Raw genomic sequence first — 22,108 nt, 5'->3', positions numbered from 1 at the left:
GGGACAAGTTGGTGTGAATCTGGCTGCCAGGGACCCCTCTACTCTACAGACCACATCCTCACTCCCTGTCACTTAACAAACTGCTCTTTAAATCTTGGGGAGCTGAATCAGGAGCAGGCACCATAGGGCAGCTGTGAGGTGTGTAAACTCCCAGCCACCCACTGCACACTGATATGCAAAATAGGGGCCCCCTGCACTGAAGGCGCACAGGGCTCAGGGAAACAGGCTGGTACAAGTGCAGAGGCTGCGTCATCACACCTGTCTCCTTCAGCTCCACACGTCCTGCAGGGTGCTGGGAAGAGCCCTGCCTGCATTCATCTAACCGGCCTGAGGCTTCACTCTCAGTCCTGTTCTTCTGGGGCTGAGGTCAGAACAGGAATTAGATTTCCCGGGACCCTCTTTGTTCCTGGTCTGGGGTGGGCTGGGAGCCAGGGAAGAGGAAGGTGATTAAAGAAGGGCTTCTTAGTAGCCTGGGGTCTGTGAGTGGCATTGGGACAGCAGCAGCTCCTTGCATAACCCAGAGCCGGGAGGGACTGTGTGAGGTTAGTCTTCCTAGGGTACTTAAGCAAACAGGATGGCTGCCCCTAACACAGCTGGACACTTCATGTGCAGAGGCAGGGTGAGGGAAGGCAGATGATCAGAGCTCGTTCCTAAGCAGTAGGCTGGGGTCTCAGGGACCTTGTCTTTGTGCCCTCCACCTGTGTATGGATGTGACCAGTGTACACACAGCCATCCTCCTGGAAACCTGGGACACTGAGCTGTGGGGAGCCCTGACCTGTGTTCTGGCTAGCCCTACACCTAGCCGCCTGCAGGTGGAGGAGACGGTAGAGTGGTCTGTGGGCAGAACTTACAAGCTGGGAACGTCTCCACGTGACTCACGGCTATGACTGCACCATTTATTCGCCGCTGCTTTCCCAAAAGTAACATGGACAAAACACAGAAAAGAACAAAGAGCACCTCTCGCCTCCCGAAACAAAGGGAAAAGCAACTGCTTTTCAGCTCAGGAGGCTCTGGAAGCTGGATGAGCACCTGGGGTAGGGCCTGCTGTTGATGATGTCCTGAAGCTCAGCCTCAGCCTCTGGCATACGGAGCCCAGGTAAACTGACCCCCAAAGGCCTAGAGGTCTTGCGGGGTCCAGGCTGGAAGAGCCTATAGGTCCCTCCAGCCCTGATCCCCTCTAGCAAGGCTCCCCAACCCCTTTGTCAGGTAAGGCAGAGGCTTGGCTTTCCTGCGCTTGAAGGCCTCCAGTTCCCGGTGGGTGCTCATAATCAGCCGGCTGTAGAAGAAAGGGAAATGAGGAGTACTAGCTGGGGCTTCCACTGCACAGGGACGACCCGACCACACCTGCCAGCTGGCTCCTCACAGGTGCATAAATGGCAGGTGCAGGCACATCCTGCCCTTTGAACGTAAAAGCCTGAGCCATGCAGGTCAGAGGTGATGGTAGGAATCCTACCACACAGATGTGGTGGAATGTGGCAGGACCACAAGATGTCCATTCCCGCCCCTCTCTGGTAGTCCTGCCTCAGTTTCTGCTTTGTTCCCTTTCCTCTCTGGTGACTTGAGCTGCCCTTACTTGAGACTGGAGAGCTCTACCACAAGGCCACGCACGGTGTCTGTGGCGTCTTGCATCCTGCAGGCCTCTTGTGCCCAGGTCCCCGCAGCCAGTCTGTTGGAAGGAGGAAGAAAGGAATGGCCCGAGTGCTCGGGAGTCAGCCATTCTTTGGGTTTGAGGGGCTTATAATGGCCGACCCACTTCCAACCGCCCCTCCCCTGCACCAAGAACATCCTCCCTCCAACCCCTGCCACCACACACTGCCATGCTTGGGTTGCTGCCATGGCCTTCCTCACCAATGGGCACCACCTGGCCATTCTCCCAGTGTCTCGAGGAGTCTGGAATAGTCTATCCCAGTTAACTTGATCATTAGATTTTAACTCCTTAGCCAACCCCCTTTTGGTTTTTCGAGACAGGGTTTCTGAAGCTTTGGAGACTGTCCTGGAACTTGCTCTGTAGACCAGACTAGCCTCTGCCTCTGCCTCCCGAGTGCTGGGATTAAAGGCGTGCACCACCACTACCCAGCTGAGCTACCCCATTTGCTCTCCATAATCCCCAGCACTCAAGATAATCTGGAAGGGGCATGCCACATTTCCCATAGAGATGTGCAACCTATATCTATGTACAGGCAGAATAAGGACCCTGTCAGCTCAGGCTAACAACTGTCTCCCTCTGAATTTCCTATACTCACGAGTCCCAGTTCTACCATCCAGGCTCCAGGCACCTGCTGTGCTGGCTAGAATTTCATCCAGCCCAGGCCACCCACTGGACCCAGGACCCACACTGGGGCAGCGCTGACTGGGATATCTCACAATAACATGGCTAACCCGCTTCTGGCACACTGAAGGAGAGTGAGAAACGTAGGGAGGGACTGCTGACAAGTGGCAGGCAGAAGGCTGGAGGAGGGAAAGGGGCCAAGGAGGTCAGGGTGCCATTCTAGCCCTCTTTTGTGATTGCCTGATGGAAACAGAACCTTGGCAGTAAATCATTTATAAGCCTCTGCAGAGACACAGTCAGGTTCAAGTGCAAGGTAATTGGAGGGAAGGCCTGTGAGGGCCAGACAGGGCAGTGAGGAGAAAGGGTGGGGTAGTCCCTAGGGTACCTGCCCAGAGCCAGAGCTGGGCACCCTCAGACTTGTTTCTACCCACAGTTCCTAGCCCTGACTAGACACCAGTTTGTGAAGCTCAGGACCACCCATGTACAAAGAGGCTGGAACAGTCTAAGGTACTGGAGGGACTACCCCAGGGGACTCAGCTCCTAAGGACAGGCACTTCTTTGAGTGTGGACCATGGGCCACCTGAGCTCCCAGGATATATAGTACATGGTGGTTTGAATGACAGGCGCTTTCATTCTGGATTGAAGACTGGGAAGCCTACCTGGGATGAGCTTTGGTCACTGCCTTTGGGGATCCTCCGATGGCATATGGGCTAGAGACAGGCCAGCCAAGGCCTGGCACATTCCCTGCAGGAGAACCCTGGAAGGAGCAGGGACAGTGTGTGAATCACCCAAGCTGGCAGAGGGAGACCTAAGATTTCCCTTTAGCTGAGCTCCTAAGGAGGAAGCACGATGCCTAGGAGGAGCTCCAGACAGTGGCTCTGCCCTCCTTGTTCCTGCAACAGGCTGCTGTGCATCTCGTGATACACTGATGAGTTTTACCCCAGTCACTGTGGAAGTGTCCCAAAGCATCTCAAAGATCCTGGAGCAAAGCTGAGTTTAGTGGTGCACATCTTTAACCCCTGTACTCGGGGGTCAGAGGCAGGCAGATCTTTGTGAATTCAATGCCAGCCTGATCTACAAAGTGAGGTCAAGGACAGCCAGAGCTAGATAGTGAGAATTATCTTGAAAAAAACAAAAACCATGGCCAGGCATGGTGGTACACACTTGTAATCCTAGAAACTAGGGGTGAGGGCAGGATTGGTGCTTGTGAGTTTGGGGCCAGCCTCCTGGGTTCCAGGCTGCCCTGTGCGAGTGTGGTTACTGTCAGGCTGTGACGGAGGACTCTCATTGGTTAATAAAGAAACTGCCTTGGCTTTTTGATAGGGCAGGATTTAGATGAGTGGAGTAGACAGAACAGAATGCTGGGAAAAAGGGAAGTTAGACGCTTCAGGCAGTCGTCATGCCTCTCATCTCTGGGACAGTCACGATGGAGCCAGCCACCAGGTCAGACATGTTGAATCTTTGCTGGTAAGACACCACTCATTGTGTTACACAGATTATTAGATAAGGGTTAGTCAAGATGTGAGTAAGAGACTGAAACTAATGGGCCAGGCAGTGTTTAAAAGAATACAGTTTGTGTGATGTTATTTCAGGGCATAAGCTAGTCAGGCGGCCGGGAGCTGGGCGGCAGGAACACAGCCCGCAGCTTCTCACTACAAGACTGAGATTCTGCCTCCTTTCAAAAAAGAAAAAAGACCCTGGAGCTGGGCACATGTAACTCTGGGGGTCTAAGGTCAACATGGCCTGCAGAGACACAGTCTCAGAACCCAAGTGGCAACCACAGAGAGGAGGTGCTGTTACCTGCCTCAGGCATGAGTCCTGTATGGAAAAGTCTGCAAATAGGCTGTCATGGGAATTCATCAGGGACAGTGCTGGACTGGCATTACAGACCTGGGAAGGTCATTTGAGCCCAGACAGGGCAACCTGCAAACCCATCTAAAATGAAATGAAATTGGATGTTCACATTTGCCCATTCTACTACACTGCTCAGCTGTGGGGAGAAGTCTCCCTCTAAAAGGGGCCACTTCTAGCATGCCTGTGGGGGTGTTGCCTTTGACAAAAGGGGCTATGGTCCTTGAAGCCCTGAAAGCCTCATCCAAATATGACCAGCCAATGCCCAAACCCTAGGAGGGATGAAAAGATCTGCTTTCCTGAAGTACTAGGGATGGAGCCCAAAGCCCCACACATGCCATTCAGCCATGCCACCCTGCCAGCTTCAGACCAACACTGGAGCCTTGAGGAAAAGCCACCACATCCCTGGCAGGAGAGCACTGTGCAAGGCTGAGACTGTCACGCCCTCAGTGGAAATGGCTGCGAGGCCAGCAGGAGACCCTTTCCTGGTCCTAGGTGTCCCTATGTTGGGAGCTAGAGCCTCTGCCCTCCAGCTGAGCTGGGCTGCTGATGGCCTTCTAGTAGGAGCATGCTCAGTGACTGGGTCACCCTGACTTTTTCAGAAATACCTGGTGTCAAAGATAGGCGCTCCCAGGCTGGCGCTGTGCAAGCTGAATGTCAGATTCCTTTGGTCCTGATAGATTTTCTTTACAGAGTGGGATGGAACCCTGGCTTCTCAGTACTAAGATGAGTCACGTTGGCCTACACCACAAGCCCAGTGTCCTGAGAAGTATAGCCCAACAAGTTCCCCAACAAGGATGGAAGGGCAGGCTCTCTCTCCATCCCTTTGGTACTAGGATGGAACTCAGCCTTGAAGCATGGCTGCCTGTTTCTTGCATTGAGCACTAGGTACAATTCTTTGCATTGAGGGATTGTGTCTTATGAAAAGCTTCTCTCAAAGTGGCAAAATGGACTAGCTAAATATCTCAACAGGAGGTTGTGGCTCAGTGTGAAATCTTGGCTCACATAGTCTACTGGACACCACCAAGCTCCGTTCCAAGACAGAGCAGCTTTGGACTCCAGCAGACCACACACACACCACAGGCTTCTCCTCTCCAGCAGGTGCCTGGCCTCCCTCAGCCTCTGTACTATACCCTGCCTAGTTTCAGGGTGTGACAGACAACTCTTTGTCAGGTCCAGAGAGTAGGGCTGTTTTTTCCCCAGGAAGGAGGGTTGACAAGTGACCTTGAATGGCTGGCCTTGGTTCAGAGGCACAGAAGGCCACATCTGAGCAGCTGTGAGTGGACAAGACCCTTAGGAACGATAATACAAAGCACGATTTCTCACATGTCTACAGGAAAATCTTGTCAAGATTCCCAGCAAGTCTCAAGGGAGCGAGGGCTCTTTCCAGTTTAGGAGTGAGTCTCCTCCCTCCATCTAGCTTCTTCAGGTGTGTGACTTGTAGTAGTTTCCCACATCCCCTTGCCAGCCAGGAGGAGACGCTGGGCATGGGTGGCACAGCTGAGGGCTCTAGTTATAGCAGGGAGGTCCCAGTCACACAAGTCAGGCCCACACGGATAGCCAGCAGGTCTGCCTTTCAGGAAACCTCACTGTGCTCAAGGCTGCTGTGTGTCCTCCACCCCCATGTGCCTATGCCACATAAATGAAGTGTCAGACACATAAGTCCCATCTTGCCTTCGAACCTCACTGACCAGGGTGTGGGGTGTGTGTGTTGAGCACAGGAAGGCTCTTACCTGCTCAGGTAGGGCCTCCACATTGGGGGCATCCAGGGCGTCTTGTATCTGGCTGTCGGGCAGGAAGTCTAGTTCCATTGCTGAGGACTCCTGCCATGCAGCCTGATCTCTAGAACTGGGAACTGATGGCTGCCGTCCTGCCAGGTCTATGGGAATTCCTGGACTGCTATGACAGGCCTTGGTCCTCTGGGGAAGGTCACTAGCTGCATGGCTATGCTCTAGCTGAGAGGAGGTATGAGGGGACAAGCTGAGGCCCTCAAAGTCTCCATGACAGTTCAGGCTGCTTAACTCCTCTACCTTTTGGTTCATGGGCTGGGCCTGTAAAGGCAGCATTCCTATCCCTCCTGGCAACTGTCCATCAGAGTCAGGGTCCTTGGTCTTGACAGCGGGACCCATTTCCTGTTCTATATGGCCTGGATCTCCAGCATCCACCATAGGCTCTTCTTTCTCGGGAACTGCAGTCTCAGTGAGGCTTGCCAGGATGCCACCAGGGGACCCCTCTTCCCACCTGACCTCCTCTCTGCCTGCTGTGGTCTCCTCAGCAAGAGGTGTGTAGCCCAGCAGAGTCCCAGTGCAGTCTCCACCAGGGGTCTGTCCATCTGGAGAGCCTGGCAGCCCAACCACCTCTGGAACCCTCTGTTGCAGCACAGAGGGATCTAAGCTCACAGCTGTGATGACATTGTCAGTAAGAGAGGCATCTTCTGGGCTGCTGCAGCTTGGTGCTGCATCTGTGCTACTGAGTATGTGCGTGGGGACAGGTACAATGGGGTCTGAGGCAGGGGCTGGTGCTGAAATGGAGAGGATGCCTTCTTCCTGGGGTTCCCCTCCTTGGGCACCTCCTTCCTGTGAGGCTCTGCCATCTGCCTCTCTCCCTTCAGCATCACCATCTGACAGGTGCCTTTCCTGGCTAGTACTACTGTCTTGAACCCTGGCCCTCTGCATCTCAAAGTCATTGTTCCCTAGGCTTCCAGCATCTGGTGAGATGGTCCTCTCCTCTGAGCAGGCACCATCTGCCCATGTCTGGTCTTCTGGCCTCCGGGCATCATGGAGAGGGAACCTCGGGGACTCCTTCTTTGGCTGGCTTCCTGCCTGGAGGGCACCCAGCTCTGGCCATGTTTCCTGTGGAAATAAGAAGACTCAGTCCTGGCCTCAGATAATCAAGCACTCTGAAGGATTCTCTAGTTGGTACAAGCCCTGTCCTCAGGATCAGATGGTTGCACCCACCACTAGGTACAGCAAGCACTTGCCTAGTTACACAAGGCTCTGAGTTCTACCCTCACCCCCAGAGAGTCAGTGAAGGGTTTAAAGGCTCTGCTTCCAGTTGACCCAATGGCACTTCGGACACATCAGCTTATTACATTATTTGTGTGTATGTGTGTACGCACACACTTGCCACAATGTACAAATGGAGACCAGAGGACGACTTATGGAAGTCGGTTCACTCTGCTTCCTCTACGAGGGTCCTCAGGTTGGCAGATCTGGTTACAAGTGACTTGGCCTGCTGATCCATCACACCAGCCTCTTATCAACTTAAATAAGATGCAGCAGAGCCAGTGAGAAGGCCCGGTGGGTAGAGTGGCACTCTCTGTCACGGCGTGGTGGAGAAAGCCGACTTCACAACGCTGCCTTCTTACTCTCACATGCACACTCGCTCACCAACACCCACACTCGCATACATACATGTGCATACAGGTAACAAAAACGCCATTACAAAGAAGCTGGGGTTGGGCTGGACTTGGTGGCACACGTATACCATCACATTGAGAGGCTGAGGAAGGTTCAGAGCTCTGGACCACATAGTGAGATTCTGTCTCGAGAGCTCAATGATGATGACGGTGCGGTAGATGCTTTTCTCCTGTGAGGTCACTGCAATCTGTTGTAAAAATCGCTGCAGAAAGTTCCCTGTGCCTTTTACTCACGTCTTCCAGTGCTGACACCCTGAGTTGCTCTAGTACAACGTCATGACGGGGTGCTTGTGAGCTTGGGGAAGACCTACCTTCCAGCGGTGTGGCACACACCTGTAATCCAGCACTTGCTAGGCAGAGGTAGGAGAATCAGAAGTTTAAGGGCCAATCTTGGCTCCATGTCACCTGTCTAAGAATCTCTCCCTTCAGAAAGTGCCACCAATGATGAGGAAGCAAGCAGCTGTGGCAACAGTGACCTTCTACTCAAGCTGCGCTTGTTCCATATCCACTGGTTTTGAAACTGGGTCTCCCTGTGCAGCCTGACCAAGCTGGTGCAAACTCAGACACTTGCGTCCATCTCCCAAAGCTGTTATGGGCTGAGCCATCTTGCCTGCCCATAAGCTGCACTTTTTGTTGTTTACGATAGACAAACAGCCAGGTGGTGGAGCAGGCCTTTAACCCCAGCACTGGAGAGCTAGAAGCAGGCGGATCTCTGTGAGTTCAAGGCCAACCTAGTCTACAAAGCGAGTTCCAGGACAGCCAGGACTGTTTCACAGAGAAACCCTGTCTCAAAGAAAAAAAAAAAAAGAAAAGAAAAAAGGATAGGCTGTCATTATGTAGTAAAGCCTGGCCTTGAACTCGAAATTTTCCTGCCTCAGACACCTGGGTGCTGCAATTACAAGTATGCATCAATGTGCCCAACTATAGCTGGTTTTTGTTTTGTTTTTTGTTTTTTGTCATTTGTTTGTTTTTTTGGAGACAGGGTTTCTCTTTGCAGCCCTGGCTGTCCTGGAACTCACAAAGATCTACCTGTCTCTGGCTCCCAAGTACTGGGATTCAAGGCGTGTGTCACCACTTCCCAGGTTCATTTGTTTGTTCTTAAAAAAAAAATATTTACTCTAAGCCAGGTGGTGGCGGCAATCGTCTTTAATCCCAGCTCTCAGAAGGCAGAGGCAGGTGGGTTTCTGTGAGTTCAAGGCCAGCCTGGTCTACAGAGCAAGTTCCAGGAGGCCAGACCTACACAGAGGAAACCCTGTCTCGAAAAACAAAAAAATTAAAAAATAGCTGCATTCCACCTCTCCCACATGCTATCTACTCTGCCTTTCCTGTCAACGACCTGCTTGCCTTAACTCTACAGTCCCAACCCCCCATTCCCTAACTAACTCTACAGTCCCAACCCCCCATTCCCTAACTAACTCTACAGTCCCAACCCCCCATTCCCTAACTAACTCTACAGTCCCAACCCCCCATTCCCTAACTAACTCTACAATCCCAACCCCCCATTCCCTAACTCTACAGTCCCAACACCCCATTCCCTAACTAACTCTACAGTCCCAACCCCCCCTTCCCTAATTAACTTACAGTCCCAACCCCCCATTCCCTAACTAACTCTACAGTCCCAACCCCCCACTCCCTAACTCTACAGTCCCAACCCCCCTTCCCTAACTAACTCTACAGTCCCAACCCCCCTTCCCTAACTAACTCTACAGTCCCAACCCCCCCCTTCCCTAACTAACTCTACAGTCCCAACCCCCCCCTTCTCTAACTAACTCTACAGACCCAACCCCCCATTCCCAACCCTGCCCAGGACTAGTTCCCACGAAGCCCAACCTGGTCTCAAAAGCTGGTGCATAGCTCAGGATAGCCCTGAACTTCTGACCCTCCCATTTCCACAGTTTCTGCAGTGTTGGGGGTGGATGACCCAGGGTTCTGTGCGATCTATTTACATTTGTGCACTGCTTACTCAAGTGCTCTTCCACTGAGCCATTCCCAACCCTAATGTTCACCCACTGACGGTTACACAGCGTGTTTCCAGTCAGTGACTATTACAAACACTGCGGCAGCAAAGGCCACTGTGTACTCTCCTCCAGGGGCATGTGGCATCAGCAACATTGTCAACCCCAGGATTCATGATGGCAAGGGCAATCCTAAGACTCTCGAGGGCTGGAGAGATGGCCAAGCATTTAAGAGTATATAATATTCTTGCAGACGACCTGACGTTGATTCTCAGCACCCATTTCCGGGGGCTCACAACTGACTGCAACCCCAACTCTGGAGTCTCTGGAAGAGCAGCTAGTGCTTCTAACTGCTGAGCCATCTCTCCAGGCCCCACATTTTTAAATGTTCCTGACTTGTACAGAAGCCCCCAAGAAGCAGAGGAAGCAGTCAGGAAAAATATACTACCTTTCTGAATTTGACTATCTCCATGTAAACTGAGCCCATGGTACAGGGTGGTCTCAGATGTGATGCTTAGCACACAGTGCAAACCAGGAGTCTGAGTGTGGACTGCCAAGTCAGGGGCAGGGGCAGAGCATCAGCCTGGGCAGCATCAAGGAAGACCACGGTCAATCAGTAGGAGCAGCCAGCTAAGGGAAGGGAGGCTCTTACCTGGCTTCCGGTGCAGCTTTCTGGAGCCTCTTCCCACGCCTTGGCTTTTCTTTTTATTGTCTTCTTTGGTTTGGCAAACTGGGGGACAAACCTCCCACCTGAGTTCTGTAAAAGGGACACAAGAATAAAGCAGCAGCATGAAAGAATGGGGGTCTTAGGAACAGCAGCCCCAACATACCCCTTTCCCCCCCTTTTTTTTCTTTCAGTACTCAGGATTAAACTTCCCTGCATCCTAGGAATTACTATACTACTCAGTTACAGACCAATCTTTAAACCCTTACTATTTACTTGTTTTCTTTCTTTTTTTTTTCTTTTTTGAGACAAGCTCTATGTAGCCCTGGCTATCCTGGAACTCACTGTGTAAAGCAGGCTGCCTCTGCTTCCTGAGTGTTAGGACTAAAGGTGTATATCACCTTGCCCAGCTATTCCTTATTTTAAGTTGTGCCCCCACTGGAATTTGTTTTTGAGATAAGATTCCTTTATTATTATTATTTTTTATTTCTTTGACTTTTTTTAAATATTTATTTATTTACTTACTTATTTATTTAATTACTTATTTATTTATTTAAGTTTTTTTTTGTTTTTTGTTTTTTGAGACAGGGTTTCTCTGTGGCTTTGGAGCCTGTCCTGAAACTAGCTCTTGTAGACCAGGCTGGTCTCGAACTCACAGAGATCCACCTGCCTCTGCCTCCCGAGTGCTGGGATTAAAGGCGTGTGCCACCATCGCCTGGCTTATTTATTTAATTATTATACAGCATTCCTTCCATGTATGTCTGCAGGCCAGAAGAGGGCACCAGACCCCCATTACAGATGATTGTGAGCAACCATATGGTTGCTGGGAATTGAACTCAGGACCTTTAGAAGAACAGGCAATGCTCTTAACCTTAGAGCCATCTCTCCAGCCCCCTCGAGACAGGGTTTCTGTAGCTTTGGAGCCTGTCCTGGAACTAGCTCTTGTAGACCAGGCTGTCCTCGAACTCACAGAGATCTGCCTGCCTCTGCCTCCCAAGAGCTGGGAGCTGTGCTACCACAGTCCAGCTGACCATTTTTTATTAATATTTATTGAGGTCGACATTTTCTCTGCTCCCCTCCCTGCCTCTCCCCTCCCCCCTTCAACCCTCCCCCAAGGTCCCCAAGCTCCCAATTTACTCAGGAGAGCTTGTCTTTTTATACTTTCTACTTCCCATGCAGATTAGATCTATGTAAGTCTCTCTTAGTGTCCTCATTGTTGTCTAAATTCTCTGGGATTGTGGTTTGTAGGCTGGCTTTCTTTGCTTTATGTTTAAAAACCACCTATGAGTGAGTACATGTAATAATTGTCTTTCTGTGTCTGGGTTACCTCACTCAAAATAATGTTTCCTAGCTCCATCCATTTTCCTGCAAAATTCAAGATGTTATTTTTTCCTGCTGTGTAGTACTTCATTGTGTAAATGTACCGCATTTTCCTCATCCATTCTTCAGTCGAGGGCATTTAGGTTGTTTCCAGGTTCTGGCTATGACAAACAATACTGCTATGAATATAGTTGAGCACATGTCCTTGTAGCACCATTGAATATCCTTTGGATATATACCCAAAAGTATTGGGCATATTATTGGGTCTCGTGGAAGAGTGTTTCCTAATTTTCTGAGAAATTGCCACACTGACATCCAAAGGGGTTATACCAGCTTGCATTCCCACCAGCAATGCATGAGTGTTCCCTTTTCCCCACAATCTGTCCAGCATAAATTGTCATCAGTGTTTTTGATCTTGGTCAATCTTACAGATGTTAAGATGGAATCTCAGAGTTTTTTGATTTGCATTTTTCTGATGACTAAGGATGCTGAACATTTCCTTAAGTGTCTTTCAGCCATTTTAGATTCCTCTGTTGATAGTTCTGTTTAGATCTGTACTCAATTTTTTTATTGTATTATGTGTTCTTTTGGTGTCCAATTTCTTGAGTTCTTTGTATATTTAGAAGATCAGAACTCTGTCTGATGTGGGATTAGTGAAGATCTTTTCCCATTCTGTAGGCTGTCGTTTTGTCTTGTTGACCATGTCCTTTGCTTTACAGAAGCTTTTCAGTTTCAAGAGGTCCCATTTATTAATTGTTTCTCTCAGTGTCTGTGCTGCTGGGATTATATTTAGGAAGTGGTTCCCTGTGCCAATGCATTCCAATGTACTTCCCACTTTCTCTTCTATAAGGTTCAGTGTGGCTGGCTTTATGTTGAGGTCTTTGATCCATTTGGACTTGAGTTTTGTGCATGGTGATAGATATGGGTTTATTTTCATTCTTCTACATATGTTGATATCCAGTTATGCCAGCACCCCTTGTTAAATATGCTTTATTTTTTCCATTTGATATTTTTTGCTTCTTTGTCAGAGATAAGATTTCATATAACTTAGGCTGGCCTTGATCTTGATATATAGCTGAGGCTGGTTTTCAATTTCTGATCTTCCTGTCCTCTCCTCTGGAGTGTTAGAATTGTGGACATCACGTCTGTTTTCTGTGGCACTGGGATAATCCAGGTCTTCATGCGCTCTAGGGCAAGCATTCTACAACTGAGCTACATCTCCTACTGCTCCTCCTCTTACCCTACATCCCCAACCCCCTCACCTTTTCCTTTTTTTAAATAATTTATTGGTGTTTTGACTGCGTGTATGCCTGTGTGTGGGTGTTAGATCTTGGAGTTATAGACAGTTGTTAGCTGCCATGTAGGTGCTGGGAATTGAACCCAGATTTTCTGAAGAGCAATCAGTGCTCTTGCTCTTAACTGCTGAGCCATCTCTCCAGCCCCAGCTCTTGTTTTTTTGAGACAAGGCTTTACTCTATAGCCTAAGCTAGTCTAGAATCTAGAATTTACTATATGGTCCGGGTTGACCTTGGACGCAGAGATTCACTCACCTCTGTTTCCCAAGCTCTGTAATTAAAGGAGTGCACCACCATGCCTTGCTTTCATTTCTTTTCTTGTAGTCTCACACAAGTTGTCTTATGTCCCTGCATCCCTGTGGGCAGTGAAGAGCTGCTGGCTCAGAACAGGATATAGACCTTACAAGAGGAGGCTCACCTGAGAAGGAGGCAGGGGGACCAGCTCTTCCCGTGACTCCAGGAGGTCAGAGGCAGCTCTTGTATCCTCCACAAGGCTGCTGGGCGAGAAGAGGCAAAACAGAGAAGGATTTGAAGTCCTTCTAGATGTTACTTACATTCCAAGACAATGGAGTGGGTGCAGCTCCAGCAGCTGAGCCTAGTATGTGAGGCTATGGGTTCTATCCCCCAAACATGCTCACACACAGACACACGTATATACACACACAGGCACAAATACATATACCACAACATATCTCTACTTACTTTCTCAAGAACAAAGGGAGGTGAGAACCTAAACAAAAAGTAATTCTGAATCTTCCAGGGAGGGCCTGGAAATTGCCTCTTAGGGTTTAAAAATACATCAATTCCATTTCCCCTACACAGGGCTGAGGATGGAACCCAGAGCCTGGCGCCTGCTAGGCAAGTGCCCAGATCATGCCAGGCCTGGTGGCACATGTTTTTAATCCCAGCACTCAGGAGGCAGAGGGAGAGACAAATGGATCTCTGTGAGTTTGAGGCCAGCCTGGTCTACAAATTGAGTTCCAGGACAGTTAGGATTACACAGAGAAACCCTGTCTCAAAACAAACAAACAAACAAAAACAGAAAAAAAGAATCTGAAAGATAGCTCCATGGATAAAAGCCCTTGCCACACAAGCAGGCCTATAGAGAAGCTAAGGGAGTGGTACAAGAACTGTAACCCCAGCACCCTGTGACAGCAGCTGGCCTGCCCACAGCAGAGCAACAGACACCGTCTCAAACAAGTGGGAAGTCAGGACTGACACCACAGGCTGTCCCGGACATCCTCTGATGGTCACACCGATGATGTGCTGCAAGTCAGCTCCCATCCACACACACCAGAAAGGAAAGAGAAAGGGAAGAAAAAAAAAACAGAATTCTAACCGGGCATGGTGGTGCACACCTATAATCCCAGCACTCAGAAGGCAGAGGCAGGCAGATCTCTGTGAGTTCAAAGTCAATCTAGTCTACAGATCAAGTTCCAGGCCAGCCAGGGCTGCCCAGTAAGACCATGTCTCAAAACAATTTTATTTTTTACTTTTTATTTTTGGTTTTTTTCGAGACAGGGTTTCTCTGTGGCTTTGGAGCCTGTCCTGGAACTAGCTCTTGTAGATCAGGCTGGCCTCAAACTCAGAGATCCGCCTGCCTCTGCCTCCCGAGTGCTGGGATTAAAGGCGTGCGCCACCACCGCCCGGCTTCAAAACAAGTATTTTTAAAAATATTTTTAGGTGCTGGGGTAGCTTGGTAGAACACGGACATGAGGGCTGGATTCCATCCCAGCACTGCAGAGGGAACAACAAGTTTTACACTGAGGTCATTTCTGTGGCTTCTGGAGCTCCAGCAAGATTTTTCTCCACATTTTGCTGTTTGTTTTATATTGATTTTCTTTTCTATCTTTTTCTCTATATGTGCTGTTTCTTCTTTTTTTAAAAAGAGAGATTTATTTATTTTATGTATATGAGTGTTCTTTCTGCATGTACAATGTTATCGCAGAGATGGCATCAGATCCCACTATAGATGGTTTTGAGCCACCATGTGGTTGCTGAGAATTGAACTCAAGACCTCTGGAAGAGTAGTCTGTGCTCTTAATCACTGAGCCATCTCTCCAGCCCCATAGGTGCTATTTCTTAGTGAACATTTAAAAAAATAACACAAGATGGGTAGAATTCTTGCCCTTCCCCTATGTTTGTAGACTGGGAGACCTCACAGCAGTGCATCCCTACTGGCTTAGCAGAGGCTTAAATCTCTGTGACTTTCTGGGAGGGAAGACTAGGTGATGTGTGGCTCCCACAAGTCTGCAGAGCCAACACTTGTGGCTTCATGGTGCCACTGTTAGCAAGTCTTCTGTAACCTAAGATCAGACAGACATACATGGAAAACTTATACTGGGCTTGAGCAAAAGCCTCAATATTTTTTTAAATAATTTATTTTTATTTTATTTGCATTGGCATTTTGCATGCATGTATGTCTGTGTAAGGGTGTCAGAGCTAGGAGTTATAGGCAGTCGCTAGCTGCCATGTAGGTGCTGGGAATTGAACTCGGGTACTCTAGAACAGTCAGGGCTCTTAACCACTGAGCCATCTCTCCAGCTCCAAGCCTCAATATTTTTAATTCAGTAAATGTGGTCACCTAGCCCACACTGTCTTTCTCAAAGACATAAGTTACCAGTCACTTTGATCCTCCTAATTCCACTTTTCTCCTTCCTTCCTCTCTTACTTTCTTTTGGAAATAGGGTCTCATTATGTAACCCAGGCTGGCCTCAAACTAATAGGTATCCACCTGCCTCTGTTTCCCATGTGCTGGGATTAAAGGTGTATGTTGTCATAACTGGCCTGTTTTTCTCTCTCTCTTTTTTTTTTTTTTTTTTTTTTGGTTTTTCGAGACAGGGTTTCTCTGTGGCTTTGGAGCCTGTCCTGGAATTAGCTTTGTAGACCAGGCTGGTCTTGAACTCACAGAGATCCGCCTGCCTCTGCCTCCCAAGTGCTGGGATTAAAGGCGTGCACCACCATCGCCCGGCTTGGCCTGTTTTTCTTATGTGTGTATATGTACATGCATGCACCCAGAGGACAACCTCAGGTGTCATCCTCAGGGCACTTTGAGGCAGAGTCACTCACTGGCCTGAAACTCACCAATTAGGCTATACTGGCTGGACAGTGAGCCCCAGGGATCCACCTGTCCTACCTCCTCAGCACCATGCTGAGATATTTTCACATGGGTTCTGGAGGTGGAACTCCCGTCTTTGTGCTTGTGAAAAGAAGTGCCTTTCCAGCTGAGCTTCTTCCCAGCCTCAACCTGTAGTCCAGCTGAGAATGAGACTCAATCAGTGTTAACTAAACCTTCCTCCCGGGTGAACAGAGCTGGGCCGGTTCTGAGCCACCTACCTGGAAGCTGCGGGTCGTGATTCCTCCCCATCTGGCTCTACAGAGGCAGTAGATTCTGGGCTGTCTTCCAACTCTCTGGAATGGTGTGACTGCATCAGCATGGAGCTCTGGGGACTTCCCTGGGGGTCTTTCAGCCGTGGGTTCTTAGAAGGTTTTGAGGAAGGGAGGCTGTTCCCTGGTTTGGAGAGGGAAGTGAGGGGCAGGGATGCAGATCAGGCACAGCATGGCTGTCAGTTTAGCACAGGAGGGCCACAGCTAGACTATAGGTGGTGGGTCCGTGTTGAGGGCAGGAAGGCCAGTTCTGGTGCTAACCTGGTGATGGGGAGATGGGAGGGAGCCTCATTCAAGACCCAGGACCCATTCCCTCATGTGGTCATACAATTAGATTCTTTTTATTTTCTGGTGAGACAGGATCTTACTGTAGCCCAGGCTGTCCATGAACTAACTCTCTGTCCTGCTGCCCCAGCTTCCAAAATGCGGGAATGATAGGTAGCCTGCATTTTGGAAGCTGATTCAAGGGCTTTTGTGTCCATGTGCAAATATACCTGCCTGTGCATGTACATGGAGGCCCAGGGTGAACATAAAGTGTAAGTTCCCAGGAGTCACTCAGCTTATTGCTTGAGACAGTGGCTCTCATCAAGTAGGCTGGGCCCAGGGAACATTCTGCCTCTGCCTTCCCAGTGCTGGGATCACAAGTGTGCCACCTCACAACTGAACCATCACCTCAGCTTTTTAATCTATTAATTTGGCCATGATTGAGATAGAATCTTTTATTTATATTACTTTTAAAATTTTATGTATATGGGTATTTCATCTGCATGTTTGTCTGTGTTTCATGTCCATATGTGGAACCTACAGGGGCCAAAGAGGACATCAGAGCTTCTGCAACTGAAATTACAGACAGTTGTGAGTCTCATGTGGGAGATGGGAATTGAGCTCGGTCCTATGGAAGAATTGAGCATCCTCCAGCTCCTGAGATTAAATCTTTTTTTTGTTTTGTTTTTTTGAGACAGGGTTTCTCTGTGGCTTTGGAGCCTGTCCTGGAACTAGCTCTTGTAGACCAGGCTGGCCTCGAACTCACAGAGATCCGTCTGCCTCTGCCACCCAAGTCTGAGATTAAATCTTGAAGCACCTTGGCTCCAAACCACATGGGACAAGTGGGACCAAGCTCCCTCTCCTCTGGGAGAAGTAAGGCAGGTCTCAGTTCAAATGGTGGAACCACGTCTGAGGTCCCCACCACCCTCCCCTTCTTACCCTTGGCTTTCCTTTTCACACGACAGTGACAGTGCTTCTGCTAGCCTCTGGGAGGCATCAGGTCATCTCCTATATGTCGGGCGCTACAGAGCCCTGGCCCCTTGACTTTCTTTGCCTGCAGCTGCTCTGAGACCTTGATGGCAGGCTGAAGTGACCTACAGCTGAAAGATCCCGAGAGCTGGGTGTGACTAAGGATCCCTGTATAAGCTTCTCCGGAGCACAATAAACTGGGCATTCTAGGCATTCTTGTATCAAGAGTGACCCGTGTCCCTGTCTCTGTCTGTTTCTATGTGTTTTTAAGTCTCCAGCTTAGTTCCTGGCTCACGCACCGTACTGTCTTGTAGTGGCACGGGCGCTACAGGACAGAACAGGATCCTTCGGCTTTTACACCTGTCCCCCTATGACTGAGCCACACACAAGCTTAGCTTGTCCTTCTCTTTCTTCCTCTGTTTTGACTAGAGGAATGTACAAGTCAGCACTAGTGTTCAGTAGTCTAAAGCACTGAGCACACACAGAAGTCAGGTGGCGGTGCATGCCTTTAGTTCTAGCACTTGCAAGGCTAAGGTAGAAGGATTGAGAGTTTGAGGCCAGCCTGGATTACATGAGACCCTTTTTCAAAAAACAAACAAACAACAACAACAATAAAAACCCCAATGGCAGTTGTTTAATTAAGTAAAGATATGTTGCTGTTTCACCTTGCCTGCCTAAGACTCTTGACTGTTCTAATAAAAAACATAACTGAATGGCCAATAGTTAGGCAATAGAGGGATAGGCGGGGTTGGTGGGCAGAGAGAATGAGGAGGAGGAGAAGTCTAGGTTCAAAGAATAAGGGAGAAAGAAAGGGAGACACCTGGGGTCAGAAGCCAGGCAGCCACCAGCCAGCCAGACACAGGAAACAGGAAAGTAAGATATACAGAAAGAAGGTTAAAAAGCCCTCAGGCAAAATGTAGATAAAGAGAAACAGTTTAAAACAAGAGCTAAGATAAGGCTGAACATTCATAACTAATAACAAGTTTCTGTGTCATGACTTGGGAGCTGGTTAGTGGCCCAAAAGAAAGCTTGTTATAAGAGTCCTTTGGGCATTTATAGAGCATCTACTGCATACTGGGCTTCTTCCTACAACAAAATAGAAAAACCAAACCTGAATATTTTCTTTCTGGAATTCAGTCAGACTTGCTACACAATACAAGCATGAGAACCTGAGTTAGATCTACAATATGCATGTAAGAGCCAGGAATACAGTCGGGTGGTGGTGGCACACGCCTTTAACCGTAGCACTCAGGAGGCAAAGGTAGGCAGATCTCTGTGAGTTTGAGGCCAACCTGGTCTATAGAAGCTAGTTCCAGGACAGTTACAAAAACAAAAACAAAAATAAAAAGTCTGCCAGGAGGTGGTGGCACATGCCTTTAATCCCAGCACTCAGGAGGCAGAGGCAGGCAGATCTCTGAGAGTTCGAAACCAGTCTGGTCTACAAAGGCTCCAAAGCTACAGAGAAACCCTGTCTCAAAAACAAACAAACAAACAAACAACAAAAAAACCCAAAAAGGAAAAAAAGAGCCAGGAATGGTGGCCTAAGACTGTAGTTCCCACTTTGTAGGGTCAGAGAAAGACAAATCCCTGGAGCTTGTTGGCCCAATGGTGAGACCCTGACTCAAAGTGAAGAGTGACTGAGGAAACACCTGACACTGACCTCTACATACAGAGTCACACACAAATGCACACGCACTACACCTATTGCATGAACATGAACATACTATAGAGATAGGATGGAACTGGGGACCTGAGGTACGCTAGCCAAGTGTGAGTGAGAGTAGCAAGAATAATATAAACCTAGAGACAGATACTGGGGTTCAAGCCGAAGATCAGAAAAGCAGCCAACCCACTAAAGAGCTCTTAGCTAAGTGAAATCTTCAGACTGAAAGAGAGCGAGTTCCTGTCTCATCCCTCTTTATGTTCCTCTCTAGTGCTGGGATTATAGGTGTGTGCAACCATTGCCCAGCCTGTTTGGCTGACTAGTGTGGCTGTTTTGCATTCTTGTCTTCAGACAAGCTTCATTTATTAAAATACTAATAAAATATCACAAGTGAGCATGTGGAAGTCACAGGTCAGTATTAGGTGTCTTCCTTTGTAAGTTCTAAAATGTTTAAATTTTACTTGTTCGGGTATTTTGCCTGCACATATGTCTGTGCACCACATGCATGCTCTTGGAGACCAGAAGAGGGTGTGGAACTGGGGTTACATACAATTGGTTGTGAGCTTCCATGTGCGTTCTGGGAACTGAACTCGGGTTCTCTGGAAAAGCAGCCATCTCTCTAGTCCTACATCTTATTTTTTTGAAATAAGATCTCTTCCTGAACCTAGAGTTCTCTGTTGTGTCTAGACTAGCTGTCTCCATTCCCCCACTGCCATCTAGTTCTGGGGTTCCCTGTTGTGTCAGACTAGCTGTCTCCACTCCCCCACATCTAGTGCTGGGGTTACTCTCTCCCTGAACCTAGAGTTCTCTGTTTTGTCTAGACTAGCTGTCTCCTCCCCCTCTAGTGCTGGGGTTACTCTCTCCCTGAACCTTGGGTGCCCTGTTGTGTCTAGACTGTCTCCAGTCCCCTCCCTCATCTAGTGCTGGGGTCACAGACAGGCACCATGATATCCAGCTTCTGTGTTAGGAATCCAGACCCAGGACCTCATGCTGACATAGCATGCTCGTCAGTCAGAGCCAACTGCTCAGCCGACATTGTTTTATGAGGATCTCTCGCTGATGTGGAACTCGCCTAGTAGGCTAGACTGGCTGGCTAGCAAGTTACTGGGACTACAAGCATGGGCCACCATGCCTGGTATTTTATTTTATTTTGTTTTTGTTTTTCGAGACAGGGTTTCCCTGTAGTTTCTAGAGCCTGTCCTGGAACTAGCTCTTGTAGACCAGGCTGGCCGCGAATATGCCTGGTATTTTAAAAATGAGTCTGGAAATTGGGCTCCTCTTGCTTGTTTGCCAAGCATTTTACTGAGCCACCTTTGCAGCCCCAGAGTGAGAACTTGTCTATAAAACAGCAAAATACCTGGGCTTGGTCTACAGGCCTTTCATCCCAGCGCACGCAGGAAGATAACAAGTTCAAAGCCAGCCTGGGCTACATGATATATTGGTTAGGATTTCTATTACTGTGAGCAAAAGCAAAGTCGAGGAAGAAAGGGTTTATTACACTTCTACATCATAGTCCATCATCAAAGGAAGGCAGGATCTGAAGCATTTGGCTATGGAGGGAAGCAGCCTCCTGGCTTTCTTATCTAATTCAGGACTACTTCCCTCCCCCCCATCCACTGTGTCCCCCCCCACTGAGCTGGGCCCACTCACACTCATCATTAATCAAGAAAATGTACTACAAACTTAGCTACAGGCAAATCTTTTGGAAGCATTTTCTCAGTCGAGAGTCCCTTTTCTCAAATGACTCCAGCCTGAGACACACTGACATAAAACAGTCAGCACACATGGCAAGAATCCACCCCCATCTCAAAAACACACATCAAAAATAAAATGGTCAACTTGGGACAGAGATGTAGTTTCATGGCAGAGTATTTATCATGCAGGAAGGTCTATGTTCTACGCCCAGTACCTCAAATAAATGAATACTAAAAAGGCAATTTGAAGGCACATAGTGGGGGTGCCCTCGGCAGCGATGGCAGAGGCAACTGCATCTCCATGAATCTGAGGCCAACCTGGTCTACAGAGCAAGTTCCAAGACAGCCAGGGCTACACAAAGAAACCCTGTGTCGATGAAGCAAAATGAAATATAATAATAATAATAATGCCAATTTTTATAAACCAAATACCTGAGTCCCGCTGCTTCTTCTTCTTATTCATTTTATCTTTCCCTGAGAAATCTGAAAGCAACAAACAAATTCTATAGCTGTTGCCAGCACTTTATGTCCCTGTGTGTACCCAGTGGTCTCCCTCTGCCACCGGGCCCATCTGGCGGCCCGATGAGGGGGGTCAGCTTAATTCCTGCAGGACACCAGGTCATAGCCATCTTGGGCAATGGCCAGGTAGGAATTCACACCCTTTCCCTGTGTGAAGGAACTATCTCTGCCCTCCTCAGGACCTCTCTACTTTAGTCTCTGGGATGGAGACAGCTGTGCTCCACCCCACCCCACAGCGCCCAGAGTTATGTATCTGGGATGTGGGGTACGTGGAAGCTTTTGAGAGACCACTGGTGAACCACTAAAGTGACCTTAACCAGGGCCACCTGGGGCAGGGGTGTCGTTTCTGGTCTTCGGGCTTGGGACTCAAGGCAAGCCAGAACCAACCTGGGCCACAGCAGAGACGAAGTCACTCTGTCCTTAGTAGGGACGAGATCAGCTTGCATCTGATGGGGAATAAATCGCCTAAATTACTTGCGTGACATTTTGAGAAAATGACCACATCGACAGACATTGGATCGTGTGGCCGACTGGCGCTGGGGGCCCCGAAGGCCTGAGGCCCGGCACCGTGGACGCAGCGCTCCCCGCGACCTGCCCCACAGTGACCGACAGCAGTAACACCCCCGCACTCCCACAAAGCGGGACAGAACAGGGCACAGCGGCAAGAGCCACGGCCCTCCGCCCGTCACGCCGCCGCACCCTCACACCTGCTACCCTCCACCTCTTTCCCGCCCCACGCACGCGCAACACCCTCACCGCGCCTCACGTATGCTCCGCCTCCTCTCCGCGCGCGCCTCATATCAGGCGCATGCGTGTCCACGCACTGCCTGTCGGGAATTG

At 49.1% G+C, this 22,108-nt stretch overlaps 1 protein-coding gene across 6 annotated transcripts; it reads right to left on the bottom strand.

Annotated features, from left to right (window-relative positions):
• Window positions 1-875: 875 nt before the first annotated feature.
• On the bottom strand, window positions 876-22,092 carry Brme1 (break repair meiotic recombinase recruitment factor 1). 6 transcript variants are annotated; one of them, XM_038312921.1, is made up of 10 exons: window positions 22,025-22,092; window positions 21,656-21,714; window positions 21,182-21,232; window positions 16,109-16,283; window positions 13,191-13,269; window positions 10,146-10,250; window positions 5,854-6,972; window positions 2,929-3,026; window positions 1,574-1,666; window positions 876-1,276 (listed from the first exon to the last, which is right to left on the bottom strand). In XM_038312921.1, the coding sequence occupies exons 3-10, from the start codon at window positions 21,210-21,212 to the stop codon at window positions 1,150-1,152; spliced, it is 1,827 nt and encodes a 608-aa protein (XP_038168849.1). In that variant the 5' UTR covers window positions 21,213-21,232; window positions 21,656-21,714; window positions 22,025-22,092; the 3' UTR covers window positions 876-1,149. The 6 variants fall into 6 exon arrangements, with proteins under 6 accessions (XP_038168849.1, XP_038168848.1, XP_041910170.1 ...); XM_038312920.1 differs by lacking the exon at window positions 22,025-22,092 and adding an exon at window positions 21,976-21,997; XM_042054236.1 differs by lacking the exon at window positions 22,025-22,092 and having other exon boundaries at window positions 21,656-21,991.
• Between the last annotated feature and the right edge of the window lie 16 nt (window positions 22,093-22,108).

The sequence above is a fragment of the Arvicola amphibius genome, chromosome 15, assembly GCF_903992535.2.
Source record: "Arvicola amphibius chromosome 15, mArvAmp1.2, whole genome shotgun sequence".
Taxonomy (NCBI): domain Eukaryota; kingdom Metazoa; phylum Chordata; class Mammalia; order Rodentia; family Cricetidae; genus Arvicola; species Arvicola amphibius.
Note: the sequence above shows the minus strand (reverse complement) of the source record. Positions and strands in the feature narration are given on the sequence as shown.

What these genes read in the sequence shown, in the direction of transcription:
- Brme1 (XM_038312921.1), bottom strand. Translation starts at nt 21,212, where the DNA reads ATGAATAAGAAGAAGAAGCAGCGGGACTCAG. An exon ending in TCACGACCCGCAGCTTCCAG is followed by an intron (nt 13,270 to 16,108) that starts GTAGGTGGCTCA and finishes CTTCTCGCCCAG; the next exon opens with CAGCCTTGTGGAGGATACAA. An exon ending in TCCCCCTGCCTCCTTCTCAG is followed by an intron (nt 10,251 to 13,190) that starts GTGAGCCTCCTC and finishes TCCCTTTTACAG; the next exon opens with AACTCAGGTGGGAGGTTTGT.